The 19,475-nt window shown below is 47.9% G+C and overlaps 2 protein-coding genes across 2 annotated transcripts in view; one reads left to right on the forward strand and one right to left on the reverse strand.

Moving 5' to 3' along the window:
* Positions 1 to 19,475, forward strand: part of GTF2F2 (general transcription factor IIF subunit 2) — a 115,208-nt gene that overhangs the window by 27,530 nt on the left and 68,203 nt on the right. The gene's annotated exons all lie outside the window — the stretch shown is intronic.
* Positions 15,687 to 17,016, reverse strand: KCTD4 (potassium channel tetramerization domain containing 4). The gene has a single exon (XM_009907701.2). It carries the CDS (start codon positions 16,671 to 16,673, stop codon positions 15,897 to 15,899), a length of 777 nt encoding a protein of 258 aa, XP_009906003.1. The 5' UTR covers positions 16,674 to 17,016; the 3' UTR covers positions 15,687 to 15,896.

Raw genomic sequence — 19,475 nt, forward strand, 5'->3', positions numbered from 1 at the left:
CTCCCTTCAATTAAACAGAATTTTGCCCCTTAGATTGCATTTCTCTGATGTTCTTGAGTTGTAGGGATGTACCTTTGTTTTTGGCCTGGCTTTTGAATGCCTTTTTCTGTTTGAGTTAGCAATATCAATGATTGAATTGTCTGCTCTTGATGCCTTCTTGTTCTGCCACTCTTGTGCCAACTGGCCACGTGTTTAGTTGCTTGTGTTTTTGTTTTGGCCAGAAGAATGGCTTGCTGTGTGCTGTGGGCTGCTTAAGTATGCTGACAAGATGAGTGCTAAACCCATTTGACAGAATCAAGCTGGTGGTGGATTCAGTTTCTGAGTAATGGTAGTTGGTTACAGTGCAGAATTTAAAGGGACACTGTCAGCCATCGATTGTGCTTGTTGCCTTTTTCACTCTTCTGCTCAAAATTGTCATTTCCAAGCTACCTCTCAAGCATTTCCAGCTCCTGAGTGCTCCATTTTGCTCTTAATCTACTTTATCTTGGCCTACCATAAGTACTTCAGAGGCAAAGATGATGTCCTCTGTGTATTTGTGTAGCATTTTAGCATAACAAGAACCTAATGACTGCAGTGAAAATATGTACATTTCATTTGTAGTCAGAATAAGGAAAGCATGAGACAGATAAGATTAGATAAGATGAGATGAGATTAGAATGAGCTAGATAACAGTCAGAAATCCTTTGTTTTACATCCTTATAAAGTTCCCCCCTCCCATTTTGTGTCCAGTTCTGGGTCCCTCATAGTGTGGCCAGCAGGAGCAGGGAGGTTATTCTGCCCCTGGACTCAGCACTGGTTAGGCCACACCTTGAGTCCTGTGTCCAGTTCTGGGCCTCTCAATTTAAGAAGGATATTGAGACTCTTGAACGTGTCCAGAGAAGGGCAATGAGGCTGGGGAGAGGTCTGGAGCACAGCTCTGTGAGTACCCCATCCAGTCTCTTCCTAAACACCTCCAGGGATGGTGACTCCACCACCTCCCTGGGCAGCACATTCCAATGGCCAATCTCTCTTTCTGGGAAGAATTTCTTCCTAACATCCAGCCTAAACCTCCTCTAGAACAGCTTGAGACTGTGTCCTCTTGTTCTGGTGCTGGTTGCCTGGGAGAAGAGACGAACCCCTAGCTGGCTACAACCTCCCTTCAGGTAGTTGTAGACAGCAAGGTCACCCTTGGGTCTCCTCCAGGCTAAGCAACCCCAGCTCCCTCAGCCTCTCCTCACAGGGCTGTGCTCCAAACCCCTCCCCAGCTTTGTTGCCCTTCTCTGGACACCTTCCAGCAACTCAACCTCTTTCCTAACCTGAGGGGCCCAGAGCTGGACACAGGACTCAAGGTGTGGCCTAACCAGAAGGCAGGTTTGTGTTAAATATGAATGAACACAGCAAACTACACAGCTACAGGAAATGAGAAGGGGCCTAGCTTGTTCCTATATGATGATGAGCAAGTGGTTTAAAGCCTGATATGTGTCTGTAGATCCTGCTTGCTTATGGCGTTGCTTGCACCTACCTGTAAGTGCTGTCAGTGGTGACAGAAGCTGTGTAAACAAAAGCATTTGTGCCAGTTGAAGTGTAACCTGCTCCCCACCCACCCCCAGTCCCCAAGTGAAACACCCAGAAGCTGCTGCCCTGAGCCTGTGGAGTCTGCTGAGAATGACATGGTAAAGAAACAGCATTCTCATGTAAGAGCAAATGAAACTGGCTGCTGTCCTTGTGGAAGTGCCTGATAATGCAAGTCAGATACATAGAATACATAGAATAGAATACATTGAATAAACCAGGTTGGAAGAGACCTTCAAGATCATTGTGTCCAACCCATCAACCAATCCAACACCACCTAAACAACTAACCCACAGCACCAAGCACCCCATCAAGTCTTCTCCTGAAAAGCTCCAGGGTTGGTGACTCCACCACCTCCCCAGGCAGCACATTCCAATGGGCAATCACTCTCTCTGTATAGAACTTTTTCCTAACATCCAGCCTGAACCTCCCCTGGCGCAGCCTGAGACTGTGTCCTCTTGTTCTGGTACTGGCTGCCTGGGAGAAGAGACCAACATCCGTCTGTCTGCAACCTCCCTTCAGGTAGTTGTAGAGAGTAATAAGGTCACCCCTGAGCCTCCTCTGCTCCAGGCTAAGCAACCCCAGCTCCCTCAGCCTCTCCTCACAGGGCTGTGTTCCAAGCCCCTCCCCAGCTTTGTTGCTCTTCTCTGGACTCGCTCCAGCAAGTCAACCTCCTTCCTAAACTGAGGGGCCCAGAACTGGACACAGGACTCAAGGTGTGGCCTAACCAGTGCAGTGTACAGGGGCAGAATGACCTCCCTGCTCCTGCTGGCCACACTGTTTCTGATGCAGGCCAGGATGCCATTGGCCCTCTTAGCTGCCTGGGCACACTGCAGGCTCATGTTCAGTCTACCATCAACCAGCACCCCCAGGTCCCTCTCTGCCTGGCTGCTCTCAGCCACTCTGACCCCAGCCTGTAGCTCTGCATGGGGTTGTTGTGGCCAATGTGCAGAACCCAGCACTTGGATGTGTTCAATCTCCTGCCCTTGGACTCTGCCCATCTGTCCAGCCTGTCGAGGTCCCTCTGCAGAGCCTCTCCACCCTCCAGCAGATCAACTCCTGCCCCCAGCTTGGTGTCGTCAGCAAATTTACTGATGATGGAGTGCCTGAAATGCAAGTCAGATAGGGCTGCAGCTGGTTGCAGTGCAGGTTAAGCTTTGAGACTGTAATTTTGAGAGCAGGGTAGGGGGATGGTGGGGTGGTGGTGGTGCCAGCTCTGCACACAAAACTACAGATGAACCTTTTATTCTTTCAGAATTCATGACCCTTCTTCAGGCCAGTCGAATTCCTCTTGCATCAAAGTTTAATCTCTTAAAGTCTTTGTAGGTTTGGAGCAAATAGCAGCCTCCAGTACTTCACATGCTTCAGGCCAAGGTGTTAGTCATCTCTTTTCCTCAAACCTGTCAATACAAATGCCTTCCAGTGAAGAGAGGGGTACCACTGGGACCATTTCTGATTTGCCTTTTGGTCAAAGGAATAAATTGTCTGAGCTGCTGCAGTCAGTATATTGTGAAGTTGCTATGAAAAGTTTTCCAGTGATGAATGTGCAGGTTTGACTGCAGCCACAAGTGACTGCCCCTGGACTCAGCACTGCTTTGGCCACTGTGTCCAGTTCTGGGCCCTTCAATTTAAGAAGGATATTGAGACACTTCAATGTGTCCAGAGAAGGGCAAGGAGGCTGGGGAGAGGTCTCAGGCACAAGCCCTCTGAGGAGAGGCTGAGGGAGCTGGGGTTGCTTAGCCTGGAGAAGAGGAGGCTCAGGGGAGACCTTCTTGCTGTCTACAGCTCCATGAAGGGAGGTTGCAGCCAGGTGGGGGTTGGTCTCTTCTCCCAGGCAAGCAGCACCAGAACAAGAGGACACAGTCTCAAGTGGTGCCAGGGGAGGTTCAGGCTGGGTGTTAGGAAGAAATTCTTCACAGAAATAGAGACTGGCCATTGGAATGTGCTGCCCAGGGAGGTGGTGGAGTCACCATCCCTGGAGGTGTTCAAGAGGGGACTGGATGTGGCACTTGGTGCCATGGTTTAGTCCTGAGGTCTGTGGTGACAGGTTGGACTTGATGATCTTTGAGGTCTCTTCCAGCCTTGGTGATTCTGTGATTCTGTGGATGAGGCACTTGGTGCCATGGTTTAGTTGATTGGATGGTGCTGGGTGATAGTTTGGACTCGATCTCAAAGGTCTTTTGCAGCCTGGCTCATTCTGTATTCTGTATACTGTATTCTTTATTCTGTATTCCATGTCCAGCTTATCAAAGTATTGCAGTAAGCAGAAGCATAGTTTTGGCTTCTATTGCAGTTCTTGTTCTGACTCTTGAGAAATCTCAGGCATTTCATCTGTGCCTGGCATCACAAATCACAGCTCCACAAATTGTGTTTGTCCTCTGAGAGGGATTTTGCTGATCATTGCAGTTCACTCACCTACCAGTGTGATCACACTTGATGGGTTCAGACCTTTGCAGTATTGCAAATTAGAGCCTTGAGTGATGGATCAAAGGGGCAGGAAGAGATCAAATGCTTACTGCCTTGGCCAGTACAAGATTGGTGTGTAGCAGCTGTAAAGCTAGCAGGAGGCAGTTTCAAAGTAAATAAAAAGAGATGGTTCTGTACTCAGAGTGTAATTGAGCTGTTGAATTCCTTGCCAGAACCTGTGAATGTGAAGATGGTATTTGCTAAAGGCTTACATGACCTTAGAGGAGACCACAGAGATATGTGAAAGAAAATCCATCAAAAGGTACCAAGATTGAGAGGACATCTGATTTAGAACTTAACATGAGCCAGCAGTGTGCCCAGGTGGCCAAGAAGGCCAGTGGCATCCTGGCCTGCATCAGGAACAGTGTGGCCAGCAGGAGCAGGGAAGTCATTGTGCCCCTGGACTCAGCACTGGTTAGGCCACACCTTGAGTCCTGTGTCCAGTTCTGGGCCCCTCAGTTTAAGGATATTGAGACACTTGAATGTGTGCAGAGAAGGGCAACAAGGCTGGGGAGAGGTCTGGAGCACAGCCCTGTGAGGAGAGGCTGAGGGAGCTGGGGTTGCTTAGCCTGGAGGAGGCTCAGGGGAGACCTTCTTGCTGTCTACAACTCACTGAAGGGAGGTTGTAGCCAGGAAGGGGTTTGTCTCTTCTCTCTAGCAACCAGCACCAGAACAAGAGGACACAGTCTCAAGCTGTGCCAGGGGAGGTTTAAGCTCAAGGTGAGGAGAAAGTCCTTCACAGAAAGTGATTGGCCATTGGAATGTGCTGCCCAAGGAGGTGGTGGAGTCACCGTCACTGGAGGTGTTCAAGAGGGGATTGGACATGGCACTTGAAGCCATGGTTTAGTTAGTCCTGAGGTGCTGGGTGATAAGTTGGACTTGATGATCTCTGAGGTCTTTTCCAACCTTATTGATTCCATGGTTCTATGATTTAAGAGACCCCATGCCACAAAAGCCTGGTGGACACTGGGGTGCATACCCAGTAGGAGAAGCACACATGGCTCCTCTGTCTTTAGGCTCCTTAGTAAATGTGCTTTTGGCCCCCTTGCTGGAGTCACAACCCTGGGCAAAGCAGACCTTTAGAATGGAATAGAATAGAATTAACCAGGTTGGAAAAGACCTTTGAGATCATCCAGTCCAACCTATCACCCAACAGCATCTAATCAACTAAACCATGGCACCAAGTGCCTCATACAGTCCCCTCTTGAATACCTCCAGGGGCAGTGACTCCACCACCTCCCTGGGCAGCACATTCCAATGGCCAATCTCTCTTTCTATGAAGAATTTCTTCCTAACCTCCAGCCTAAACCTCCCCTGGTGCAACTTGAGACTGTAGTCTGGTCCTGTACTATTGCTCTCAGGCTCTGGTTTCCAGCCCATTACATCCTTGTGTTCCACCACACCTCCACTCCCCCAGTTAATACAGCTTGCATCAGGGCTAATTGAAGGTTTTTCTTTCTAACCATGGAAGTAACTTTTGAGGGGAAAGGCAATGAAAGCAAAGGCAAGAGCAGCTCTACTAAGGTTTCATGTAGGCATTCACCTCTGCTTTTGCTAACTGTGAGAACGCTGGAGGCTGCAGCACAGACCTTTCTGTGTGGTTGAGTCTGGAAACAGTCTAGCAGAGCTCATTAGATGCTCTTTCTGAGCTATAAGGCTCTTCCAGCTCCCACATCTTGCCAACAGCTGTGGTGATACAGGCTCAGGAACACCATGTAACTGTGCTGCAGCATATTGTCTTACTCATGCAGGTTGTCTTTGGGATCTCTGCACTGTACTCCAGGGAGCAAACCCTGAAATCCTCATCTGTGCATGGCAGAAAAGTCTTGCAGGGTTGGGCTGCTATCATCACATGTGAAGGCATAAACCAGCCTGCATGTTAGATTCCTGCTCTGCTGGAAAAGAGCACTATTTGCTGTTCATTTTAGGAAACAAGTTGGACATATCACCAGACCTGGCAATGGTGCAGACCTCAGACACAGTTAGTATTGATCAGACCCCTAATCTAGCAGTGCCTTTTCCCCTGTTTAGCTGATTCTTGGCAGCCTGGTTTGCAGGACCTTTAATTTGTCCCCCCCCCGAGACTACCAGTTTCAGCAGTGAGAAAATACACTGCTTCATGCCTACCACTTGCCAAAGGCTTTATTTCAGTAGTAGAGAGGCAATAACTGACTGGGTTTGGTGCTCCAGTTGCTTGTTCTGTTTGTGTTTTTTGATGCTTAGCCTGTTGGGTGCGAGTTTGTTTGCTTAATTCTTTCTCCCTAATTGAGAGAGTCTGTACCCACCTCTGACCTGCTCTTTCTCTTCATCTCTTCACTGCAGTACCACATCAAGAGCTTCTGTTTGAGATAACAAGCAGCTTGCCTTGGAGCTGCAGCAGCAGATTTGTAGGTCAAGGTTTTCTGTTAACAAACTCTTGGAAAAAACTGAATCCTTTCCTCTGACCTGCTGCTGCAAAACAAGAAAATTGTCCCTCTGAAACCCTGACAGCTGAAAAGCCAAAATTGCTTTCATTTGGTAATTTCAGGATAATTAGGCATTACTTGCACTGTACAGCCTTGGTGTTGCACTGTGTCGGCGTCTGTGCCTTCTCCATAACTGCAGAGTCCGCAGGGCATGGTCCCTGGCAAAGACCTTCAGCACTCCTCTTCACCTCCTAGTGCTCAGGTGTTGCAGATGGTGCTGGATGATGGCTTGGTCTTGATGATTTCAAAGGTCTCTTCCAACCTGGTTAATTCTATTCTATTCTATTCTATTCTATTCTATTCTATTCTATTCTATTCTATGCTATGCTATGCTATGCTATGCTATGCTATGCTATGCTATGCTATTCTATGCTATTCTATGCTATTCTATCCCATCCCATCCCATCCCATCCCATCCCATCCCATCCCATCCCATCCCATCCCATCCCATCCCATCCCATCCCATCCTATCCTACCCTATCCTAGTCTACGCTATTCCATTCTATGCTATTCCTCTCCTCTCCTCTCCTCTCCTCTCCTCTCCTCTTCTCTCCTCTTCTCTCCTCTCCTCTTCTCTCCTCTTCTCTTCTCTTCTCTTCTCTTCTCTTCTCTTCTCTTCTCTTCTCTTCTCTTCTCTTCTCTTCTCTTCTCTTCTCTTCTCTTCTCTTCTCTTCTCTTCTCTTCTCTTCTCTTCTCTTCTCTTCTCTTCTCTTCTCTTCTCTTCTCTTCTCTTCTCTTCTCTTCTCTTCTCTTCTCTTCTCTTCTCTTCTTTCTCTTCTCTTCTTTCTCTTCTCTTCCTATTCTATTCTATGATTAAGGCAGTAAAATAGGAATAGGAATAGGAATAGGGATAGGAATAGGAATAGGGATAGGATAGAATAGAATAGAATAGAATAGAATAGAATAGAATAGAATAGAATAGAATAGACCAGGTTGGAAAAGAGCTTTGAGATCATCGAGTCCAACTTATCACCCAACACCATCTAATCAACTAGACCATGGCACCAAGTGCCTCATCCAGGCTCTTCCTAAACACCTCCAGGGATGGTGACTCCACCACCTCCCTGGGCAGCACATTCCAATGGCCAGTGTTTCTTTCTGGGAAGAACTTTCTCCTCACCTCCATCCTAAACCTTCCCTGGTGCAGCTTGAGACTGTGTCCTCTTGTTCTGGTGCTGGTTGCCTGGGAGAAGAGACCAACCCCCACCTGGCTACAACCTCCCTTCAGGGAGTTGGAGAGAGCAAGAAGGTCTCCCCTGAGCCTCCTCTTCTCCAGGCTAAGCAACCCCAGCTCCCTCAGCCTCTCCTCACAGGGCTGTGCTCCAAACCCCTCCCCAGCTTTGTTGCCCTTCTCTGGACACCTTTCAGCAACTCAACATCTTCCCTAAACTGAGGGGCCCAGAACTGGACACAGGACTCAAGGTGAACATCTTTACTCCTAAAGCCACAGAACTCTATCATTTTCTCAAGCTGAAGGAGCTCAAACACAGTGTTAAATGATAATGCCCATGCTGTTAAACTGTTCCCAGCAGAGACAGAAAGAGCTTTTTGGGAGGCTGTAGCTTTAGCTGTGTGTGGTACTCCTACAGCAGACATTTTTAGGAGAAGGAGTCAACTGTCTAGTCCTGCAGGAGATTGTGTGACTGCTTTCAGATAGAAAGGCAACTGAGCTTTCTTTTTCTGAGTGCTTGCTCATCCATGTTCCTCAGGTGTCATCATGCATCTCCCTCCTACCTTCCCCAGCCCTTGCCATGCTGCTTCTTTTCTGACATTTTGTTGTGAGCGATGGTGATGATTTGTGTCGGCAGTGTTTGGAGACACCGTTCTGTGTGATGTAGTGCTACATGGGACTTACAGAATGCCAATTTCAGAGGCAATTAAATCCCCTGATGTTAATTTTCTGGTCATGAAATGCCTCCTGCCTTATGGATTGCTTTTCTTTAAGCCTGGGAAATTATGCAAGCTTACCTCTCTAAATGGAAGTACCTTCAGGGGTTTTTCAAGGGGCAGTTGTTTTCCTGTCAGGCTAAGGATTTCTGCCTTGTGTTGCAGGACAGAAGACAGAATTAGGGGTAGGCAATGGTGATCTAGCAAGGATGAAATAATCCTAGCCTAAGAAAATGGTATTTGTTTTGTCATAGACCTAAGTTGCCTTGTCCCCTTCATCCTCGATCCTCATTCATGAGTCAAGAGAATTAGGGCAACACAACACTTTTATGCAGACAAATTTATGGATGAGGCACTGCCATTATTACATTGTAGTGTTTGCTTGCCTCTCCTTCTTCTGCTTGGTCCTTCTTTTGCAGATGACACCCAGCTGGGGGCAGGTGTTGATCTGTTAGAGGGTAGGAGAGCTCTGCAGAGGGACCTTGACAGGCTGGACAGATGGGCACAGTCCAAGTGCCAGGTTCTACACATTGGCCTCAACAAGCCCAAGCAGTGCTACAGGCTGGGGTCAGAGTGGCTGGAGAGCAGCCAGGCAGAAAGGGACCTGGGGGTGCTGGTTGATAGTAGGCTTAGCATGAGCCAGCAGTGTGCCCAGGTGGCCAAGAAGGCCAATGGTATCCTGGCCTGCATCAGGAACAGTGTGGCCAGCAGGAGCAGGGAAGTCATTGTGCCCCTGGACTTAGCACTGGTTAGGCCACACCTTGAGTCCTGTGTCCACTTCTGGGCCCCTCAGTTTAGGGAAGATGTTGAGTTGCTAGAAGGTGTCCAGAGAAGGGCAACAAAGCTGGGGAGGGGTTTGGAGCACAGCCCTGTGAGGAGAGGCTGAGGGGAGACCTTCTTGCTCTCTACAACTGCCTGGAGGAAGGGAGGTTGCAGCGAGGTGGGGGGTTGGTCTCTTCTCCCAGGCAGCCAGCACCAGAACAAGAGGTCACAGTCTCAGGCCATACCAAGGGAGGTCTAGGCTGGGTGTTAGGAAGAAATTCTTCCCAGAGGGAGTGATTGGCCACTGGAATGTGCTGCCCAGGGAGGTGGTGGAGTCACCAGCACTGGAGCTGTTTAGGAAGAGACTTGGTGGGGTGCTTGGTGCCATGGTTTAGTTGATTAGGTGGTGTTGGGAGGGAGGTTGGACTCAATGATCTCAAAGGTCTTTTCCAACTTGGTCTATTCTATTCTATTCTATTCTATTCTATTCTATTCTATTCTATTCTATTCTATTCTATTCTATTCTATTCTATTCTATTCCATTCCATTCCATTCCATTCCATTCCATTCCATTCCATTCCATTCCAATTCTATTCTATTCTATTCTATTCTATTCTATTCTATTCTATTCTATTCTATTCTATTCTATTCCATTCCATTCCATTCCATTCCATTCCATTCCATTCCATTCCATTCCAATTCTATTCTATTCTATTCTATTCTATTCTATTCTATTCTATTCTATTCTATTCTATTCTATTCCATTCCATTCCATTCCATTCCATTCCATTCCATTCCATTCCATTCCAATTCTATTCTATTCTATTCTAATCTTGATAGTAGATGATGCAGTGGATTTGTTCAGTGGAACAGGGAAGAGAATGGTTTTGTCATCCTCCTCTTCCTTCTGTTGCTGCTGTGTGAATCAAGCAGCTGAGTGACATGCCCTTGATCAGGGATGGCATGGAAAGATGTCAAGCCCTGCCACTTACAGGAATGCATGAGTACTCTTGAACATGGCAAAAGATGACCAGACTGAAGTTAGTGTTGCAGTGGATGACTTTTCATGTCTGCCATGGTTGTCAGTGTTATGTACACACAAGTAAAAAATAAATACAGTGGAAAGTGCTTAACCTACCTTGAGTCTGAATTCTTTTTTAAACCCCAAACCACTACTTTAATTTTACTAATGATTAGAGATGTAAATTTTTCACTCTAAAACAGAGTTTCAAATGCTCTTTCTTCAATATAGGTTTACTCTTTCCTAAGAGGGAAGTAGCCAATTTGAAGAGGAGGGTCATGGAAAACCTTACTGCTGTCTACAATGACCTGAAGGGAGGTTGTAGCCAGGTGGGGGTTGGTCTCTTCTCCCAGGCAGCCAGCACCAGAACAAGAGGACACAGTCTCAAGCTGCACCAGGGGAAGTTTAGGCTAGAAGTGAGGAGAAAGTTCTTCACAGAGAGAGTTGTTAGCCACTGGAATGTGCTGCTCAGGTGGAGTCACCATCCCTGGAGGTGTCCAAGAGGGGATTGGATGTGGCACTTGGTGCCATGGTTTAGTTAGTCCTGAGGTGTTGGGTGCTAGGTTGGACTTGATGATCTCTGAGGTCTTTTCCAACCTTATTGCTTCTATGATTCTATGAACCAAAGGCCTGGCAAATAAAAGCTTTCCAGTAAATCTTTAAAGAATAGGTATATTCATATATATATATATATATATATATATATACACACATTCATAGAATAGTTTGGTTTGACTTTTACCTGTGATTATCAGCTTGTGAATAGTTTGTGTTCCAAAAGTATATTCTGTAATAGATGCAAACCCATCAAATTTAAGAAGGACATTGAGACACTTGAATGTGTCCAGAGAAGGGCAACAAGGCTGGGGAGAGTTCTGGAGCACAGCCCTGTGAGGAGAGGCTGAGGGAGCTGGGGTTGCTTAGCCTGGAGAAGAGGAGGCTCAGGGGAGACCTTCTTGCTGTCTGCAACTCCCTGAAGGGAGGTTGTAGGCAGGTGGGGGTTGGTCTCTTCTCCCAGGCAACTAGCACCAGAACAAGAGGACACAGTCTCAAGCTGTGCCAGGGGAGGTTTAGGCTGGATGTTAGGAAGAAATTCTTCAGAGAAAGAGAGATTGGCCATTGGGATGTGCTGCCCAGGGAGGTGGTGGAGTCACCATCACTGGAAGTGTTTAGGAAGAGACTGGATGGGGTGCTTGGTGCCATGGTTTAGTTGATGAGATGGTGTTGGGTGATAGGTTGGACTTGATGATCTCAAAGGTCTTTTCCAACCTGGTTTATTCTATTCTATTCTATTCTATTCTATTCTATTCTATTCTATTCTATTCTATTCTATTCTATTCTATTCTATTCTATTCTATTCTATTCTATTCTATTCCATTCCATTCCATTCCATTCCATTCCATTCCACTCTATTCTGTTCTATTCTACTCCATTCTATATACTGTTTTGTGGTTGTTATGTTTCTTTTAGGCTGCAGTGCCATTTTAAATGTCAGTCCAACTTCTATTACCTGTGGAGTCTTTAAGAGTGTTTCAGTGCAAATGGATGCTTTGACATCCTAGGAGCAACAGCTTGTTCCAGGCTTTGTGCTTCTGCAGGCTGTGGATATGACAGCACCTAGAGCATGCTTCTTCAAAACATGTGGATTTGTTGTGGAGCTTTCTCAGACTGGGTTGTCACTTGCACATTGGGAGATTTGTGGCCACAGAGGGTTTTGCATGGAAGGGTTCTGTGTGATGGTGTTTGCTTGTTCATGTCCTAGAGGATGAGCAGGATTTTGGGGTTCTGTTAGGGGAGGTTTCATGGCTACTTTTCAGAGCAGTCTTACACATGCAAACTCTGAGGAGTTTGTGGAAGGTGCCCATTTGATAATACCTTGTGAAGGAAAGGAGGGAGATTGACCCATATGTAAAGAACTGCATTTTACTATGAGTCCAACCTTGGTGATTCTGTGATTCTGAGTCTTTTGTCTGTAGATAGTTAATGCAATTGGACAAACTCAGAGTGAGTTTTGGGGATATGTGACCAGTTCATCCCCTGCTATGCCTAAAATGTAGAGTGGTCTGATCTCCTGACAGTTCAGTTTGGAAAAGGTCCACTTGGAACCACATAGTATCATAGTATCAGTCAGGGTTGGAAGGCACCACAAGGATCATCTAGTTCCAACCCCCCTGCCATGGGCAGGGACACCCCACACTATATCAGCCTGGCCAGAGCCTCATCCAGCCTGGGCTTAAACACCTCCAGGGACAGGGCCTCAACCACCTCCCTGGACAACCCATTCCAGGGCTCCACCACTCTCATGGGGAAGAACTTCCTCCTCACCTCCAGCCTGAATCTCCCCACCTCCAGCTTTATTCCATTCCCCCTAGTCCTATCACTGCCTGAGAGCCTGAGCAGTCCCTCCCCAGCCTTCTTGTAGGTCCCCTTCAGATTCTGGAAGGCCACAATGAGGTCACCTGGGAGCCTTCTCTTCTCCAGACTGAACAGCCCCAACTCCTTCAGTCTGTCCTCATAGCACATCCTTTATGATCCTAGCTTTTAGAGAGTAGGTTCATTCTGTAGTGCATCTCTGATGCTTCAGTTACTGCTGCCTGCTCTGGACATGCAAAGTCCCTCTCTCAGTGCATCTCTGAGGCTCCTGTTACTGCTGCCTGCTCTGGGGATGCAGAGTCCCTCTCTCAGTGCATCTCTGAGGCTTCTGTTACTGCTGCCTGCTCTGGGGATGCAGAGTCCCTCTCTCAGTGCATCTCTGGTGCTTCAGTTACTGCTGCCTGCTCTGGACATGCAAAGTCCCTCTCTCAGTGCATCTCTGAGGCTTCTGTTACTGCTGCCTGCTCTGGGGATGCAGAGTCCCTCTCTCAGTGCATCTCTGGTGCTTCAGTTACTGCTGCCTGCTCTGGGGATGCAGAGTCCCTCTCTCAGTGCATCTCTGGTGCTTCAGTCACTGCTGCCTGCTCTGGGGATGCAGAGTCCCTCTCTCAGTGCATCTCTGATGCTTCAGTTACTGCTGCCTGCTCTGGGGATGCAGAGTCCCTCTCTCAGTGCATCTCTGAGGCTTCTGTTACTGCTGCCTGCTCTGGGGATGCAGAGTCCCTCTCTCAATGCATGTCTGGTGAGGCACCTGCTTAACACCTATTGTAAGTCACCAGCGAAATAGAAGGGTAAGTGTACCTTGCATTTGCATTCCAAGTGACTATGCATGAGATGGATTTCTTCCTTCTAAAATCCAGGGAAAAAACCTGTTCTCAGCTTGTCTTGTGTTAGCTCTTTTCCTCACTTCTGGTATGGATTGTACTGCATTTTGCTGACACTCCTGTCACTTACATTGTTTTTTCTCTGCAATATGGATGTTTTTGGAGAGTTGAGAAACTACTTGATTGGTTTCTTGTTAGTGGGGTTTGGGATTTATTCCTCCTTGCTAGCATTTTGCTTGAATTTTGGGTATATATGAGCTAAATATATGGTGGTTGGGTTCAATCACAGTATCACAGTATCACCAAGGTTGGAAAAGACCTCAGAAGATCAAGTCCAACCTGTCACCACAGACCTCATGACTAAACCATGGCACCAAGTGCCACATCCAATCCCCTCTTCAACACCTCCAGGGATGGTGACTCCACCACCTCCCTGGGCAGCACATTCCAGTGGTTAACAACTCTCTCAGTGAAGAACTTTCTCCTCACCTCCAGCCTAAACTTCCCCTGGTGCAGCTTGAGACTGTGTCCTCTTGTTCTGGTGCTGGTTGCCTGGGAGAAGAGACCAACCCCCACCTGGCTACAACCACCTTTCAGGTAGTTGTAGAGAGCAATGAGGTCTCCCCTGAGCCTCCTCTTCTCCAGGCTACACAACCCCAGCTCCCTCAGCCTCTCCTCACAGGGCTGTGCTCAAGGCCTCTCCCCAGCCTTGTTGCCCTTCTCTGGACACGTTCAAGTGTCTCAATGTCCTTCTCAAACTGAGGGTCCCAGAAATGGACACAGGACTCAAGGTGTGGCCTAACCAGTGCTGAGTCCAGGAGCACAATGACTTCCCTGCTCCTGCTGGCCACACTATTCCTAATGCAGGCCAGGATGCCATTGGCCTTCTTGGCCACCTGGGCACACCGCTGGCTCATGTTTAGGCAGCTGTCAATCAGCACCCCCAGGTCCCTCTCTGTTTGGCAGCTCTCCAGCCACTCTGACCCCAGCCTGTAGCTCTGCATGGGGTTGCTGTGGCCATGATGGACAAGGCTTAAACTTAAGAGTTAGTACAGTTTCTCTTTGCATTTGATGATGATTTTTCAGTGTGCTTTTGTGAAGTGACTGATCTGCAGTGCTCATGGTTACATTAGTTTCTGTTGTTCCTTGAAGCAATTAAAGGTGTTCAAGAGGGGACTGGACGTGGCACTTGGTGCCATGGTCTAGTAGGCATGAGGTCTTGGATGACAGGTTGGACTTGGTGATCTTTGAGGTCTTTTCCAACCTTGTTGATTCTATGGTTCTATATGATTCTAAAGCTTTAACACATAAATGTGCTGGATGTGAGGAAGAAGTTCTTCCCCATGAGAGTGGTGAAGCCCTGGAACGGGTTGTCCAGGGAGGTGGTTGAGGCCCCGTCCCTTGAGGTGTTTAAGCCCAGGCTGGATGAGGCTGTGGCCAGGCTGATCTAGTGTGGGGTGTCCCTGCCCATGGCAGGGGGGTTGGAACTGGCTGATCCTTGTGGTCCCTTCCAACCCTGGCTGCTACTATGATCCTATGATACTAAGATTTGATAACTAGTGAAGGTGAGGGGGAAGAGGGTATTAGAGTGATGCACCTTAAGTGCCAGCAGGTGTTCTGTTCCAAACCGCTAGTACAAGTTGCTTTTAGTAAGCCACTGTGCATAGTAAAGGCTCTGTTAATTCCCTGTCCTTGCAAGCACAAATGATGAGTAGGAAGTAGTGGCTTTGCCGCTGTGGGATGTCATTACTGGATGCCCTCTTACCCAAAACTCTGTGAAACATTTTTATTAAGCCTTTGCTATGTATCTGCAATTAGAAAATCCAACATTCTGTGCAGAATCAACTCGTTTCCCATAACAAAAGTAACCCCCCCCTCCCCACCCCCCCACCCTTCCCCAGCATTACTGGCTTGGTTTACACATTTTTTGGCAATTGCCATTAATGTAGTAACACAGTTACAGGTTGGGTGTGTGAAGTCAGTTGAGGCATCATTTCGAATCGAGCCGATGTGCCGGGTTTGCCTCCTCCAAATTCAACACAATAGATTGGCATAAACACCGTCACACCGTTCACAGTCATTTATTCCAGGTAAAATCCAGTCTGGAGCTTTTTGTGAGCAAAACACAAAATTCTAAGCTTGCCTGTGAGGAGGAAGTACTCTCCCTGCTGCTCCTCAGAGCAGCGTGGTGTGTGTGTGTGTGTGTGCGCGCACGTTAGTCATACAAGGACGCGACAAAAAAATTCAGCCAGCACGGAGAAAACATCTATCACAAATAGCATCAAAACATTCAACCTGTGGCCTCACAATGCTGAGCAGATCATTTTGGGTTTTTTTGTGATTCAATTCAGGCAATAGAATTTTGTTCCTATTCAGCTTAAGGTAAGCCAGAGCTGGATGTGATGATGAGATTTACATACCATTAGCTCACATCAGTCGGTTGGCAGCCGGGCTCGGTGGTACAAGGCTAGTTTAGGTAACGTGGTGCCAGGAGGCTGCAGGTCAAGGCTTACTGGCTGCATGCTCATTTCCTCTGCCTTCCTGTGATTACTTGATAAAATGCAGCGCATCACTGTGAACAATCGACCCCTTTGAGCAATCCAGGCTGGTCAGCAGCCTAAACCCACACTTTAGAGCCGTCATGATAGCCTCAAACTTCAGAGTTTCCAGGGTGCAGACAAAGGTGTTGTCCTCCTTCAGGACCAGCCGGGTGCCGTTTTCAGACTTTATGAAGTACTTGAACTGGATAATATTTGAGGACACAGAAAACTCCTCTGGAAATCCATCCAGCCTGCTTTTGGACACCAGCACAATCCTGGCTTTTATTTTGGCGATGAAATCGGGCGCGTTACAAAAGATTCTAAGTCCTTGGGAGCGGTCGTGGCTGTCGGTTATCTCCAGGAAAGTGGTCTCTCGAGACGCCAGCTGCTCCTTCTCCCACCTTGATTTCACTGCATCTGAGAGCACCTTGAGCTGGAAAAAATCTGCTTCTTGGGCCAGAAGTTGATTTTCTCGAAACCCTTCTGGTAGAAGAAGTTCTCCATTTCGCAGGAAGTTGAGAATGTGTCTGAACAGGAGTCCGTCTCTGTCTATGAAGTAATGACCGTCTGCATCACATGGGCACATTATTTTGCCATTTATGATCCCTTCCAGAAAGGAATCTGGGTACTTGGTGAGTGTCTGTTTCTGTGTGATGTACAGGTAGCCACCAACGTTCAGAGTAACCAGGGTTGTTTTGTAGTCCTTGTCTTGCTCGGGGCCGTCGGAGTTGCTCTGTTTTTCGTCGCATTCGTTTTCCCTTCTGCTTATTTTTTTCTCCATCATCAAAGCCTAGAAGGAGAGGCCAGCTAGCTTGCTTTGTGCTTGTCAGCTGGCGGAGAGGTCGATTCTGGCTTGGTGGCTGGTTGGTTGGTTGGTTTTAATTTGGGAAAAAGCCCCTCTCTAGAGCTCCAGCGCGGTGCTGGAATGGAAACGCTGCGAGCATTGCTCCGACTGTCGGCTCGGGTTTGCAGTAGGTGGCGTGTCAGCTGTGCATGCAGGGCGATAGCAGGAGTATGACTGTGAAGCAGGATTTGCATTTAACTGTATCAGGGAAGAAGGGCAGAGCAGCTGTTGGTCTTTTTCTTGCGGTGTGAGAAGTTGGCATAGTTCTTGGGGGCTGCTCACAGAAATGCGCCCTGTGACTCCAAGTAGGAGCCTGGTTTTAATGCTTTGGGGCGCGTTTTGTAGCGTCGGCTGGCCAAAGCACGTTCAGTGCTCACGGTGTTAAGCGGGCAGCTTCATCTGTGTTTCAAGAATCTCAATCTTCACAAAGCATCTTTGCACGGGTTTTTTTTGGGGGGGGGTGGGGGTGTCAGTTACAAGCCCCTGATGCATGCAGCAGGACAACACTGAAAGGAAAGGCTCTCCCTGTCTTTGTCTGCGGCGCGTGTGCACGTACCGATGCCTCATCTATCGAACACGTGTGCAGTGGTGAGATGTTTGCACAGAAGATACTCTGGAAGTGATACTGAGGGACTTGTTGATTTGGCTGCCTTTGAGTTTGTGGGGAAAGCTTCCATTTGCAGTCAACGGGAGTATCCACACCGACAGAACGGCTGCAGCCTGATTAGGTTTCACTTTTTTTTTGGCACAGGAAAGAAACTGTTTGAGAGAGAAGATTACTGCTCAAATTGGTGATGCTAAGGCTATCTGGCAGCAGTTTGTTCTTTTCTCTACAGAAACGACTCAGCTGCCCTGCAGAACAAAGGGTTAGTGTGCCTACAGATAGCTTTGAACATCACATAACGTTATAGCTTAGCAACACTTGGATATGGGGAGGGGGGAAACATCGGCAGAGCACACTTGATTCAAATGGCCGTCTTCTCTCCGTGAACCTGTGCTTTCAGGCTTGCTTTCTGTCGCCTCTTAAGAAAAGGTTTCCCCCTCTAAACATTTGCAGCTTGGAGCAGGAAAGGGAAAGCTCTCCACACATCTCTGCGTGTGCTTCCTCGGGGAGCGGGTGGGAGCCGCAGCATGCATTCCCCGGCACTGGCGAGAGCGATTGCTTACCTTGGGCTGGACCTGGAGAGGGAGTCCCATCTTTTCCAAGATGCATTTTGCACTTTCCAGTGAAAAATCTCGCTAGGCATCTCCTGCTTTGCCTGGTTAGCAGTGAAAAGTCAGCTTATTCCTCTGTTGGTTCTTCCACTGCGTGTCTCAGGCTTTTATTCCTACCACTCCCACAGTCTCTGAGGCTGTTTATCGATACTGTAGAGTCATCACTGCAATATTCTTCAACTCAGTCTGCTAGAAAGAAATGCACCCTTATTTTTTTCCACTGGCTGTTCTCCTTGCCAGGGTATACCTAGCAATGACACACTGAGTTTTTCTGCTGCTGGATGTGATATGTTAAGCAGATATTATTCATTAGGTTTGATTTATCAGGAGTTAGTCATGGGTTTAATTTTAACTCTTTGATGCCATGGGTATGTTTAGCACAGAATAGAATAGAACAGAATAAACCAGGTTGGAAGAGAGCTTCACGATCATCAGGTCCAACCTGTCATCCAACACCACCTAATCAACTAAACCATGCAATGAAGCATCCTGGCAAGTCTCCTCCTGAACACCTCCAGTAATGGTGACTCCACCACCATTCCAGTGGGCAATCACTCTCTCTGTAGAGAACTTCTTCCTAACCTCCAGCCTAAACCTCCCCTGGCACAGCTTGAGACTGTGTCCTCTTGTTCTGGTACTGGTTGCCTGGGAGAAGAGACCAACCTCCAGCTGTCTACAGCCTCCCTTCAGGTAGTTGTAGACAGCAAGAAGGTCTCCCCTCAGCCTCCTCCTCTCCAGGCTAAGCAACCCCAGCTCCCTCAGCCTCTCCTCACAGGGCTGTGTTCCAAACCCCTCACCAACTTTGTTGCCCTTCTCTGGACACCTTCCAGGAACTCAACCTCCTTCCTAAACTGAGGGGCCCAGAACTGGACACAGCACTCCAGGTGTGACCTAACCAGTGCAGTGTACAGGGGCAGAATGACCTCCCTGCTCCTGCTGGCCACACTATTTCTGATGCAGGCCAGGATGCCATTGGCCACCTGGGTACATGGCAGACTCATGTTCAGTCTACCATCGACCAGTACCCCCAGGTCCCTCTCTGCCTGGCTGTTCTCCAGCTACTCTGACCCCAGCCTGTAGCACTGCCTGGGGTTGCTGTGGCCAATGTGCAGAACCTGGCACTTGGATGTGTTCAATCTCATGCCGTTGGACTCTGCCCATCTGTCCAGCCTGGCAAGGTCCCTCTGCAGAGCCTCTCCAGCAGATCAACTCCTGCCCCCAGCTTGGTGTTGTCAGCAAATTTACTGCTGATGGACTCGATGCCCTCATCCAGATCATCAATAAAGATGTTAAAGAGCATGGGGCCCAGCACTGATCCTTGGGCTCCAGTCACAAAGATCTCAACCAGTTTCTAATATCTCAACATTTGGACTTCTGTCAAATTTAACTCCTTTCACAATTGTTGAGTGGAGAATTCAGAGAATTTAGGAGGCAATTAGTTTTGAGTATCATTTAGCTTACTGAATGAAAAATTCAGTGAGCATAGCTACAATGCTGAACTAAGTGGCTGTTTAACCCTAAGGAAAA

Source organism: Dryobates pubescens, chromosome 7 (genome assembly GCF_014839835.1).
Source record: "Dryobates pubescens isolate bDryPub1 chromosome 7, bDryPub1.pri, whole genome shotgun sequence".
NCBI classification, from domain to species: domain Eukaryota; kingdom Metazoa; phylum Chordata; class Aves; order Piciformes; family Picidae; genus Dryobates; species Dryobates pubescens.